The following is a 14,253-nucleotide window of genomic DNA, read 5'->3' as shown; positions in this document are numbered from 1 at the left end:
GAGGTGTCGGGGCAGGTGTAGCACTTGTTCTGCTTTCAAGGTTAAGTGCCAGGAGGGAGATCAGTGGGGAGGGACGAATGGACAAGGGAGTCACATAGGGAGTAAACCCTGTGGAAAGCAGAAAGTGGCCGGGGGGGGGGGTGGTAGGGAAAGATGTGCTTGGTGGTGGGATCCCTTTGGAGATGGTGGAAGTTCTGGAGAATTATGTGCTGGATGCGGAGGCTGGTGGGGTGGTAGTTGAGGACGAGAGGAACTCTATCCCTGGTAAGATGGCAGGAGGGTCGGGTAAGAGCAGACGTGCGTGAAATGGAAGAGATGTGGTTGAGGGAAGTGTTGATGGTGGAGGAAGGGATCCCCTTTCTTTGAAAAAGGAGGACATCACCTTCGTTCTCAACGGTACATCTGTAGAAATTTGTGAGAGTCTTTGGTGACATACCAAATCTCCTCAAACTCCCAATGATATATAGCCATTATATATCGTCTTTGTAATTGCTTCAATATATTGGGCCCAGGATAGATCCTCAGAGATGTTGACACCCAAAAACATGAAACTGCTTCCCCTTTCCACTGCTGATCTCTCAATGAGGACTGGTGTGTGTTCCCTCGATTTCCCCTTCCTGAAGTCCACAATCAATTCTTTAGTCTCACTGACCTTGAAGGCAAGGTTGATAACACTCAAGCAGTTATCAATATTGAATCTGGAATATATTTTTCGATAACTTCATAACTGATGGGCTAACTCACAAAATCTCAAGATGAGTGAGGAGTTCCTGCCATGGTTCTCAGGGTTTGTAACCTTTGTATTCCTCCTTCAGACGAAAAGCAATGAAAGGTCGTCTGTATTTCACAGCCAAGGCCCAAAAGGAAGGAAAGATCATGATTAAGACCCACCCATTGGCCCGGATCTGCTGCTGTGACTGCTGTGGATTTGAACAGGTGGGAATATCAGTCTTCTAGAGTAAATAATTTGTTTACAATGGTCAATATTGAAGGCAGAGAAGAACGGAATGGATTGATAGGTTGGAGCAGGAGTAGGAACAGACACAGGCAGACAGAAATGAAATGGGATTAAGAGAGGTGTTGGAGATGGGCAGAGATTTAGAGTGACAGATTGTATGGGGTAAGATAACAGTGGATCATTGACTGAGAAGGGGATCTGAGACGGAGGTTGAGGATATAAGGAGGACAAAAGACTATGTTAGGAGATAATCAATGTATTAATATCAAAGTGAATACAGGTTACAACGAATATAGTTCAAAACCATAGTTCACTGAAAGTGGATAATGTGCTAAAGCAAGTATATGGCATGCTTATCTTCATTATTATGGGTGCTGAGTATAGACAAAAGGAAATCATGCTGTAGGTATATAAAAATTTAGCCAGACTGCAAGGAGTATTGGTTGTAATTCTGGTCGCCCCATTATCAGAAGCATGTGGAGACTGTGGAGAGAGGTCAAAAGAAGTTTAGTCACGGAGTCATACAGCATAGAAACAGGCCCTTTAGCTCAACTGGATGCTGCTGATCACAGCATCTTCCCTCCTAGTTCTTCGTATCTACATTCAGGCCATAACCCTCTACAAGCCCATCCCCTGGATGCACCTTCCCAAATGCTTCTTAAATGTTGGAACTGTACCCTCTGACCACTTCCTGTCCAACTACATTCCCGTTCCCTGTCCAACCATGTGTTCCCATTCCCTGGCTCTGGTTCTGTACTCGCTGGATTTTAGAAGAATGATTGAGGATCTCAATGAAACCCATTGAATGCTGAATGGCCTAGATAGAGTGGATGTGGAGAGGATGTTTCTTACAATGGGGAAGTCTCAGATCAGAGGGTATCCATTACAACAGAGATGAGGAGGAATTTCTTGAGGCAGAGAGTGGTGAATCTCTGGAATTTATTGCCACAGACACTTGTCATATTTAAAGTGGAGGTCGACAGTTTCTCGATTAGTCAGGGTGTCAAAAGTTATGGGGAGAAGGCAGGAGAATGGGGTTGAGAGGGTTAATAGTGGAGCAGATTCAATGGGCCAAATACTGTAATTCTGCTCCTGTGTCTTATGGTCTAACTATGGCCTCTGTTATCTGTCCTACCACAGCCAGATTAAGGCAGAAACCATTTTCCTCACTTCCCAGCACATCCCAGTTTTCCACCGTGACTGGTGGATTTGGAGGATTGTTCACTGTGACATTCCTTGCACCCAGCAGCAACGCATGGAGAGACTTGTTTACTGTTGATGTAGCTCAAAAGATGCAGTTGTCCACTTAAGATACAATAGCTTCAACATTACCTTCTGCCTTGCCTGAGAACTGAACCATCCAGAGGAAGGTTTGGATGGCAGCCTGAGATGTGTGTCCGGGATGTGGCTTGTTTCCGCACTTCCTATGCTATGTGGTTGGCTTCCCTGTAAATAGTGTGGAAGTTTAATATGCATAACCATTTGAACTCCATTTGTTCACCAGAAGCTGCCTTCTCTGTTGCAGGTGGATGCGGAGCAATACTACAGTGAACTGGAAGAGAAGCTCACGGATGAGTTCAACGCTGAGCGCCATCGGATCACTCTGAAACGGCTGGGAATGACTTTTGTGACCTTCCAGGATGAGCGGATGACAGCTGTGTAAGTAACAGGCAAAGGGTTGAAATTAGGATTGACACCTCCTCTTTTGTTTTTATGCCATCCCTTTATTCTGAGCCCACACCAACAGCACCAACTCAGAATAATCATCACTAACTTGGAACTAATCAATGGTCACCTTACACCAAACTGCCTCCAACACCAGCACAATCCCCAAACCTGCACCAAACCCACTCCATCCAGCACCATCACTAAACCAGCTCCAAACCCACTCTAACCAGCACTAACACTACTCTAACCAGCACCATTCTCAAGCCTGCTCCAACCCAAGTGTAACCAGCACCACTACAAACCCGGCTCCAACCCCACTCTTACCAGCGGTATCAACCCCACTAACCAGCAGCACCCCCAACCTTGCTATAACCGGCTCCATCTCAAAACTAGCAGCACCGACCCCAGTTTAACTAGCACCATCTCCAAACCGGCTCCAACCACTCTCACTAGCATCATCGCAAGACACCACTAACCCCACTCTAGCCAGCACCATCTCGAAACCAGCAGCACTAACACCACCCTATCCAGTATCATGTCCAAACTGGCTCCAACTCCACTCTAACTAGCTCCATTCCCAAACGGGCTCCAACCCCACTCTAACCAGCATCATCACCAAACCACTGCTAACCCCGCTCTAGCCAGCACTGTCTCCAAATTGCCTCCAACCCAAATCTAACCAGCACCATCTCCAAACCAGCACCAAACCCACTGTAACCAGCACTGTTTCCAAACCAGCTCCAAAACAACTCCAACCCCACTCTAATCAGCATCATCACCAAACCACCACTAACCACTCTAACCAGCATCATCACCAAACCACCACTAACCCCACTCTAACCAGCATCGTCACCAAACCACCACTAGCCCCACTCTAACCAGCATCGTCACCAAACCACCACTAACCCCACTCTAATCAGCATCGTCACCAAACCACACCTAACCCCACTCTAACCAGCATCGTCACCAAACCACCACTAACCCCACTCTAACCAGCATCGTCACCAAACCACCACTAACCCCATTCTAACCAGCATCGTCACCAAACCACTACTAACCCCACTCTAATCAGCATCGTCACCAAACCACACCTAACCCCACTCTAACCAGCATCGTCACCAAACCACCACTAACCCCACTCTAACCAGCATCGTCACCAAACCACCACTAGCCCCACTCTAACCAGCATCGTCACCAAACCACCACTAACCCCACTCTAACCAGCATCGTCACCAAACCACCACTAGCCCCACTCTAACCAGCATCGTCACCAAACCACCACTAACCCCACTCTAATCAGCATTGTCACCAAACCACACCTAACCCCACTCTAACCAGCATCGTCACCAAACCACCACTAACCCCACTCTAACCAGCATCGTCACCAAACCACCACTAACCCCGTTCTAACCAGCATCGTCACCAAACCACCACTAACCCCACTCTAACCAGCACTATTTCCATACCAGCAGCACCAACCCCACATTAACCAGTGCTCCAGAATAAATACCTCAAACCCTGCCATTTCACTGGCAGTCAGTGGCCCCGCATAAGTGGATTTACACGGGAATGGCCTAGTGTTAGCCATAAACCAACAACACCTAGCATCAGAAAAAGATAGTAAGATATAGGAGCAGCATTAGTCCATCTGGCCTATAGGATCTGCTTTGCCATTCAATCTTGGCTGATAGCTAAAATGAACTTAGAACACTAGCCAGGTGCTACTAGTTAGCAGCATACTAACCAACAGCAATTGATCAAATATAAACAAGAAAACAAAGTTGTTACACTAACGAGCATGTTATGGTTGGGAAGATGTTAGAGTCAATTGTTAAGGTTGAGGCGTTGGAGTACTTGGCTACTCAGGACAAGATAGTACAAAGTCAGCATGGTTTTCTTCCAGGATTCAGAGCAAGAGAGCTGCGAGTGAACGGCTGATTTTCGGAGCCAAGGCAGTTTTTACCACTCGGGGTAAAAGAGAGGCAAGACTGCGCAGGTGCGTGACATCAGGCAGTAGAGTGTGAATAGGAGGGGCCACATCTTTCCATTTAAGCAAAAGCATCCTTCTGGCCATAAGAGACATAAAAGCCAAAATGTGCAGATTGAATGGCTCCAAAATAATATCCTTTCCTCCAACAATACCAAATAAAGCAGTCAAAGGATTAGGTTTGAAATTTACTTTGAAAATTATTGAGAAAGTTTGAAATACTTCTTTCCAATATTTTCCAAGACTCGGACATGTCCAAAACATATGAATGAGTGAAGCTTCTCCATTATTACATTTATCACAATACGGAGATATATGCAAATAAAAACGGGACAACTTATCCCTGCGGGAAGCAGGGATTTAGATTCTGAGACCACTGGGATCTTTTTTGGGGTAAGGATGAATTATACAAAAGGGACGGGTTGCACCTTAACAGGCGGGGGACCAGCATTCTGGCAGGCAGGTTTGCCACTGCTACACTGGTGTGTTTAAACTAAATAGTGGTGGGGAGGAGAGGAAATATAAGGATGGAGTTAAAGGGAAAGAGAGAATAAAGTAAGTTAAGAAAGACAACAGAATTAATGGGGCAGAAAGCTCAGGAAGGGATCGGAGAGTATGGCCAAGTGCAATAGGAATCGATGTGAAAGGTGAGGGGAGTAATGGATTAAAAGTATTATATATGAATGCACGAAGTATAAGAAATAAAGTGGATGAGCTTGAGGCTCAGTTGGAAATTGACAAGTATGATGTTGTGGGAATAACAGAGACATGGCTGCAAGAGGACCAGGGCTGCAAAGTGAATATTCAAGGGTATACGTCCTATCGAAAGGACAGACAGGTGGGCAGAGGGGGTGGGGTGACTCTGTTGGTGAGGAATTAAATTCAGTCCCTTGCGAGGGGTGACATAGAATCAGGAGATGTAGAGTCAGTATGGATAGAACGGAGAAATTGTAAGGGCAAAAAGACCCTAATGGGAGTTATCTACAGGCCCCCAAACAGTAGCCTGGATGTAGGGTGCAAGTTGAATCAAGAGTTAAAATTGGCATGTCACAAAGGTAATGCTATGGTTGTTATGGGGGATTTCAACAAGCAGGTAGACTGGGAAAATCAGGTTGGTACTGGACCCCTAGAAAGGGAGTTTGTGGAGTGCCTCTGATATGGATTCTTAGAGCAGCTTGTACTGGAACCTACCAAGGAGAAGGCAATTCTGGATTTAGTGTTGTGTAATGAACCAGATTTGATAAGGGAACTCAAGGTAAAGGAGCCATTAGGAGGTAGTGACCATAATATGATAAGTTTTGATCTACAATTGGAGAGGGAGAAGGGAAAATCGGAAGTGTCAGTGTTACAGTTGAACAAAGGGGACTATGGACCCACGAGGGAGGAGCTGGCCAAAGTTGACTGGAAAGATACCCTAGAAAGGATGACAGTGGAACAACAATGGCAGGTATTTCTGGGAATAATACAGAAAGTGCAGGATCAGTTCATTCCAAAGAGGAAGAAAGATTCTAAGGGGCGTAAGGGGTGACTGTGGCTGATAAGGGAAGTCAAGGACAGTATAAAAATAAAAGAGAAGTATAACATAGCAAAGATGAGCAGGAAGCCAGAGGATTGAGAAACTTTTAAAAAGCAACAGAAGATAACTAAAAAGGCAATACGGGGAGAAAAGATGAGATACAAAGACAAGCTAGCCAAGAATATAAAGGAGGATAGTAAAAGCTTCTTTAGGTATGTGAAGAGGAAAAAATTAGTTAAGACCAAAGTTGGGCCCTTGAAGACAGAAACGGGTGAATTTATTCTGGGGAACAAGGAAATGGCAGACGAGCTGAACAGGTACTTTGGATCTGTCTTCACTAGGGAAGACGCAAACAATCTCCCAGACGGAATAGTGGCCGGATGACCTAGGGTAACAGAGGAACTGAAGGGGATTCACATTAGGCAGAAAATGGTGTTGGATAGACTGATGGGACTGAAGGCTGATAAATCCCCAGGGCCTGATGGTCTGCACCCCAGGGTACTTAAGGAAGTGGCTCTTGGAATTGTGAACGCATTGGTAATCATTTTCCAATGTTCTATAGATTCAGGATAAGTTACTGAGGACTGGAGGGTAGCTAATGTTATCCGACTTTTTAAGAAAGGAGGGGGAGAGAAAACAGAGAATTATAGACCAGTTAGCTTGACATCAGTGGTGGGGAAGATGCTGGAGTCAATTATAAAGGATGAAATAGTGGCACATTTGGATAGCAGTAACAGGATCGGTCCGAGTCAGCATGGATTTACGAAGGGGAAATCATGCTTGACATTCTGGAATTTTTTGAGGATGTAACTATGAAAATGGACAAGGGAGAGCCAGTGGATGTAGTGTACCTGGACTTTCAGAAAGTCTTTGATAAGGTCCCACATAGGAGATTAGTGGGCAAACTTAGAGCACGTTGTATTGGGGGTAGGGTACTGACATGGATAGAAAATTGGTTGGCAGACAGGAAACAAAGAGTAGGGATTAACGGGTCCCTTTCAGAATTGCAGGCAGTGACTAGTGGGGTACCGCAAATCTTGGTGCTGGGACTGCAGCTATTTACAATATACATTAGATTAGATTAGATTATGAGGACACTCAGTCCTCGTTTATTGTCATTTAGAAATGCATGCATTAAGAAATGCTACAATGTTCCTCCAGAAAGATATCACAGAAACACAGGACAAACCAAGACTAAAACTGACAAAACCACATAATTATAATATAGTTATGCAAGGGGTTTCTTGTTTTATGTTACTGCGTATGTTAATTAAGATGACTTCTTTTGTTATGTTAAATGCTGATAAAGTCTCTAGCTAGCAGTTTGCTTGGGTTATAATATAGATAACAGAGTAAGTGAACCAATGGGTGTCCATGTTATTGTTTCTTGGGGTGATATGCTGTCTCATATGGCTGGGGACCAGGGGGTTTTGGTGGGGAGTTGGAGGAGAGACTGGGAGGACGACGAGTTGGAGAAGAAACCGGGAGGACCACGAGTTGGAGGAGAGACCGGGAGGACGACGAGTTGGAGGAGAGACCGGGAGGACGATCATACGGCTGGGAACCAGGGGGTTTTGGTGGGGAGTTGGAGGAGAGACCGTGAGGATGACGAGTTGGGGGAGAGACCGGGAGGACGGCGAGTTGGAGGAGAGACCATGAGGATGACGAGTTGGAGGAGAGACCGGGAGGACGACAAGTTGGAGGAGAGACCGGGAGGACGATCATACGGCTGGGAACCAGGGGGTTTTGGTGGGGAGTTGGAGGAGAGACCGTGAGGACAACGAGTTGGAGGAGAGACCGTGAGGACGACGGACGTACGGGGAAACTAGGGGTTTCTGGCGGGGAGTTGGAGGAGAGACCGTGAGGACGATGAGTTGGAGGAGAGACCGTGAGGACGACGAGTTGGAGGAGAGACCATGAGGACGACGGACGTACTGGGAGTGCTCTGGTCGATTACTCCGGGTGGTTCCGGGCTGCCAGTCGAGGGGTCAGAGTGGATCGCGGAGTGGATATTGTCTACATGGACTTCAGTAAGGCCTTTGACAAGGTCCCGCATGGGAGGTTAGTTAGGAAAATTCAGTCGCTAGGTATACATGGAGAGGTGGTAAACTGGATTAGACATTGGCTCAATGGAAGAAGCCAAAGAGTGGTGGTAGAGAATTGCTTCTCTGAGTGGAGGCCTGTGACTAGTGGTGTGCCACAGGGATCAGTGCTGGGTCCATTGTTATTTGTCATCTATATCAATGATCTGGATGATAATGTGGTAAATTGGATCAGCAAATTTGCTGATGATACAAAGATTGGAGGTGTAGTAGACAGTGAGGAAGGTTTTCAGAGCCTGCAGAGGGACTTGGACCAGCTGGAAAAATGGGCTGAAAAATGGCAGATGGAGATTAATACAGACAAGTGTGAGGTATTGCACGTTGGAAGGACAAACCAAGGTAGAACATACCGGGTTAATGGTAAGGCACTGAGGAGTGCAGTAGAACAGAGGGATCTGGGAATACAGATACAAAATTCCCTAAAAGTGGCGTCACAGGTAGATAGGGTCATAAGGAGAGCTTTTGGTACATTGGCCTTTATTAATCAAAGTACTGAGTATAAGAGCTGGAATGTTATGATGAGGTTGTATAAGGCATTGGTGAGGCTGAATCTGGAGTATTGTGTTCAGTTTTGGTCACCAAATTACAGGAAGGATATAAATAAGGTTGAAAGAGTGCAGAGAAGGTTTACAAGGATGTTGCCAGGACTTGAGAAACTCAGTTACAGAGAAAGGTTGAATAGGTTAGGACTTTATTCCCTGGAGCGTAGAAGAATGAGGGGAGATTTGATAGAAGTATATAAAATTATGATGGGTATAGATAGAGTGAATGCAAGCAGGCTTTTTCCACTGAGGCAAGGGAAGGAAAAAACCAGAGGACATGGGTTAAGGGTGAGGGGGGAAAAGTTTAAAGGGAACATTAGGGGGGGCTTCTTCACACAGAGAGTGGTGGGAGTATGGAATGAGCTGCCAGACGAGGTGGTAAATGCGGGTTCTTTTTTAACATTTAAGAGTAAATTGGACAGATACATGGATGGGAGGTGTATGGAGGGATATGGTCCATGTGCAGGTCAGTGGGACTAGGCAGAAAATGGTTCGGCACAGCCAAGAAGGGCCAAAAGACCTGTTTCTGTGCTGTAGTTTTTCTATGGTTTCTAAGAAAGAAGGTCCGAGCTCCAACGTGTGCATGAAGAAATTGAACTTTGATAAGTCTGGCGCCTGTTCCATTCCTTTTTGTATTGTACCTCCATTAATCTCATCGACTGAGTAATATCTGTAAAGTGTAATTGGTAAAACGTACATTGAGTGCTGGCTGATGATTGATGTTTGAAGCCGAATCAGGTGGCAGTTGTACAGCAACCGACGTAACCGGGAGAGAAGGTGGGCGGGTGATGGGGTTTCCCCTAGATAAATAGGAGCCAATAGAGCTGAGCATTACATTTGTTGGGGCAGACGTCCAGGTTTGAATTTTCGGTAAAGCTGTATAAATCGCCACGTTAAGTAGTGTGGAGATGGATCGAGATAAGATTGTAAGCTGGTATGAGTTAGAGGACGTACCGGTGAATCATGCGTGCGTGTTAAGTGGGGTGGATTTCCACATTTCGGGAGATGTACTCGTGCAAGGGTTGAGTTTGATCAAAGGTATAGGGCAGGTAGAACTGGTAGCTAGAAGATGCGGTAAAGAAGTGGAATCTAGCTGGGTGTTGGTTCGTACGAGTGCTGACATCATGACGTTGGAACTGCCAGTGATGGTCGGTGTCTGGGGGAGGGGGGTGCCATGGGGCCTCCACACCTTCCCAGAGGAAGGAAGTGAGGAGATACCAGAGGAGGAGCTAGATGAGACCCCAGGGGAGGTGCCAGTAGCCAGTGGTGGAGGGTCAGAGTGGGAAGGCTTGGCCAGGCCCCGTCCCCCAGCTAGAGGTGAGACCTCCGAGTTAGAAGCCGCTATTACCTCCCTGGTGAGAAGGGCCGAGGGGCCCTGCCCAAAGCTGAGAATTTTCTCAGGAGCCAAACCTACCCCGGAAGGGGAGGACGACTATGAGATATGGATTGAAAATACGTCCCAGTTGTTAGAGGCGTGGCCAGGCTCAGATGAGGAAAAGAGACAGCGATTGGTGGAAAGTTTGAGGGGTGGGGCGGCTGGTGTAGTCCGGGAGCTGAAGGCGGAACGGCCCTCGGCTTCCCTGGCGGAGTATCTGGAAGCTTTGGAGGGAACGTTTGGAATGTCAGGAGATCCCTGGGAGCTTTTAGCGCAGTTTCACCACATGGGGCAGGGAAGAGGGGATAAACTCTCAGAATACATTTTTCGGCTGGAGAGAATGCTTACTGGGTTGTGGTGCTGAGGGGTAGTGAAGGTGGACGAAGTGGCGAGGTTGAGGATGAGTCAGATATTTAGTGGTTCCCTGGAGGAGGACAAGGTGGCTTGGAGTCTCCGGCAGTCCTATAAAAGGAACCCCCCTCCATCATTCGGGCAGCTGATTAGAGAGGTGCGGGAGGAGAAGAGCGCTTTGGGCCGGAAAAGGGGCTTGGGCCACCGGGGACGATCCTCAGCGGTTCAGGAGGTGGTAGCTGGGTTGAGAACCAAGAAACCCAAGGGGTTCTGGGGGGAAGGGACCCCCGCTTGAGGGGATGGACAGGGAGAGTACCCCCTTTGGGGGACGGCCCACACCGTGGGCTGGGAGTGGGGAGCGTCCTGGGAGGAAAGGGGTGGCGGATAGCGTGTGCTATAACTGTGGGAAAGAGGGGCATTTCTCGGGGGAATGTGAGTGGCCGGGGGTGTGCTACAGCTGTGGAGAAGCGGGTCACTTTCAGAGGGATTGTGAGAGACAAGGTGCCCCGCGGAGGGAAAGCCCCCGGGACACTAAGAAGGGAGAGGTGTCCGGAAACTTAGGAGAGACTCAATGAGGGAACGGACTGGAGTCTCAGGAGGAACACGTTCCCGGAAATCAGCCATGGGACCCCCGAAAGCCCAAGCCCTTATTCTGGATGGACTGGTGGGACCCCGTTCCAGCATGTCCCTACGGATATAGGGAATCTTTGCAAGAGCCATCCTTGACACCGGATATAACAACAGGAATTCTGCAGATGCTGGAAATTCAAGCAACACACATAAAAGTTGCTGGTGAACGCAGCAGGCCAGGCAGCATCTCTAGGAAGAGGTGCAGTCGATGTTTCAGGCCGAGACCCTTCGTTGACACCGGATCACAGGTTACCTTACTGTAACAAAAACCAATTTCCCCCGGGATCAATAAAGTATGACTATGACTATGACTATGTACTGGTCGTTCTACAACAAATATCTGAAGCATTTGCCAGTAACCCCGTTTAATGCACTGGAGATTTGGGGCATAAGTGACGGTGATTACCCGTACAATGGGTACCTGTCAGTGAGATTGGAATTCTCAGAGGGTGATGTGGGAGTGTCGGAAGCCCTTGAGACGTTGGTGTTGATTTGTCCGGACCCAGTGGAAACTGGTGGCGCTGCCCTGCTGGTGGGGACTAACTCCCCTCTTGTGCGACGGCTCCTGGGAGCCTGTAAGGAGAAGGCGGGGGAGAACTTTCTGGAGACCCTCTCAGTACACCCAGTGTTTCAAGCGGTGTATGAAGAAGCGGGTGACCCTACGTGGCTGGATCCTGAGTTCAAACGAGGGACGGTGTGGTGTACTCAGGTGAGGCCTAAAGTGATACAGCCAGGGGAGGTGGCAGTAGTGATGGGGACCCCCAGGTCTCCTGGAGTACTGGCGGGCGAGGCCCTGTTAGTAGACACCCCGGAAGACCTTGAGGGGGAGTCCCGGTTCCCGGCTGGGGTACTGGTGAGACCTGAATTGCAGACGCCCTCAGCTGTACAGGCACGGCGGATGGGGGTGATTGTAAGGAACACAACGGAAAGGGAGATCACCTTTAAGCACAGGATGCCCCTCGCACACTTGTTCCTGGTGACGGTGATGTCTAGCGCCCCCGTGAGGCCCACTGGAGGAAAACTATTGGAGAACAGGGGGCGGCTGACCGAGGAGGCCTTTAATTTTAAGGACTCCCCTGTACCGCCGGATTATAAGAGCAGGCTGGTGGAGAAGCCGCTGAAGCTAGGGGATGTCTTTTCTCAGGGCGAGTTTGATGTGGGCTGTTCCAAGAGCACTCATCACACTATCCAGGTGACAAATGACACCCCGTTTAGAGAAAGGTCGCAGCGGTTGGCCCAGCAGATGTGGAAGATGTGCGGCTGCACTTGCGGCAGTTGAGGGATGCAGGGATTATCGAAGAGTCCTGGAGCCCCTATGCGGTGCTCCATAGTAGTGGCTAGGAAGAAAATGGGAAGGTACGCATGTGCGTGAACTATAGGACCCTGAACCGGTGCACTGTCCCCAACTAGTATACAGTCCCGAGGGTGGAAGATGCATTGGCCTGTTTAAGTGGTGCGCAGTGGTTTAGTGTATTGGATTTGCGGAGTGGGTATTACCAGATTCCGATGAGTGAGGCCGATAAAGAGAAGACGACCTTTATCTGGCCCCCGGGATTTTTTCATTTCGAACGAATGCCCCAAGGCATATCGGGGGCCCCAGCCACCTTCCAGCAGCTCATGGGGAGGACAGTGGGGGATATGAACCTGCTGGAGGTGTTGGTGTATCTGGATGACCTGATAGTGTTTGGAATATGAGGAGCGGCTGCTGAAGGTGCTGAGTCGGCTGAAGGAGGAAGAGTTGAAACTTTCCCTGGATAAATGCCATTTCTGTAAGCTGTCGGTCAGCTATGTCGGACACTTAATTTCATGAAATGGAGTGGCTATTGATCCGCCTAAGATAGCCGCAGTGACCACCTGGCCGAGACCCCAGAAGGTGAGCGCCCTGCGCTCGTTTTTGGGGTTCTGTGGGTATTACCAGCGATTCGTGAAAGGATACACTAAAATGAGTCACCCATTCAACCACCTGTTGTGTGGCTATCCACCTGTGGGGAAGAAAAGGAAGGGAAACTGAGGCCAGGAGGCAAGCGGATACTTGAACCTGGCGGAGCCTTTTGGATCAAGGTGGGATGCTCAATGTGAGGAGGCGTTCCAATCTCTGAAAAGGGTGCTGACACAGGCCCCAGTGTCAGGAGGGGGAATTAGAAGAGTCAGGTACTATAGAGTACCCCTGTGGCTGTACCCCTTGACAATAAGTACTCCTGTTTGAGTACTGTTGGGGGGGGAGCTGCCTACCTGGGGGAAGCAACAGTGGCTGCGCCTCTGGCACAGAGTCCAGCCCTGTGGCTCAGAAGGGTAGAGAAAGGAAGAGTGATAGGGGACTCTATACTTAGGGGTCAGACAGGCAATTCTGTGGACAGAGGAAAGAAACTTGGGTGGTAGTTTGCCTCCCAGGTGCCAGGGTCCGGGATGTTTCAGATTATGTCCAAGATATCCTGCGGTGGGAGGGAGAACAGCCAGAGGTCGTGATATATATTGGTACCAATGATATAGGCAGAAAAAGGAAAGAGGTCCTGAAAAAAGATGACAGGGAGTTAGGAAGGAAGTTGAGAAGCAGGACTGCAAAGGTAGTAATCTTGGGATTACTGCCTGTGCCACACAACAGTGAGAATAGGAATAGAATGAGGTGGAGGATAAATGTGTGGCTGAGGGATTGGGGCAGGGGGCAGGGGGCAGGGGGCAGGGATTCAGATTTCTGGATCATTGGGACCTCTTTTGGGGCAGGTGTGACCAGTACTAAAAGGACTGGTTGCACTTGAATCCCAGGGGGACCAATATCCTGGCGGGGAGGTTTGCTAAGGCTACTGGGGAGAGTTTAAACTAGAATTGTTGGGGGGTGGGAACCGAGCTGAAGAGACTGGGGAAGAGGAGGTTTGCTCAAAAATAGAGAAAGCTTGTAGACAGTGCGAGAGGGAGGATAGGCGGGAGATAGAGAAGGGAAGGTTTGAGATGCATCAATTTTAATACAAGGACTGTTGTGAACAAAGCGAATGAGCTTAGAGCGCGGATCGGTACTTGGAGATATGATGTGGTGGCCATTACAGAGGCTTGGATGGCTCAGGGACAGGAATGGTTACTTCAAGTGCTGGGTTTTAGATGTTTCAGAAAGGACAGGGAGGGAGGCAAA

At 48.4% G+C, this 14,253-nt stretch overlaps 1 protein-coding gene across 9 annotated transcripts in view; it reads left to right on the top strand.

Moving 5' to 3' along the window:
- tmem63c (transmembrane protein 63C) overlaps nucleotides 1–14,253 on the top strand; it is a 342,578-nt gene that overhangs the window by 156,826 nt on the left and 171,499 nt on the right. For all 9 annotated transcript variants that reach the window (XM_063042821.1, XM_063042830.1, XM_063042849.1 and 6 more), the window contains 2 exons: nucleotides 816–936; nucleotides 2,484–2,617. In XM_063042821.1, coding sequence (XP_062898891.1) covers nucleotides 816–936; nucleotides 2,484–2,617 — 255 coding nt within the window. The remainder of the gene's footprint in view (nucleotides 1–815; nucleotides 937–2,483; nucleotides 2,618–14,253) is intronic.

Source organism: Mobula hypostoma, chromosome 1 (genome assembly GCF_963921235.1).
Source record: "Mobula hypostoma chromosome 1, sMobHyp1.1, whole genome shotgun sequence".
NCBI lineage: Eukaryota > Metazoa > Chordata > Chondrichthyes > Myliobatiformes > Myliobatidae > Mobula > Mobula hypostoma.
This window is presented reverse-complemented; position numbering and strand designations above follow the sequence as displayed.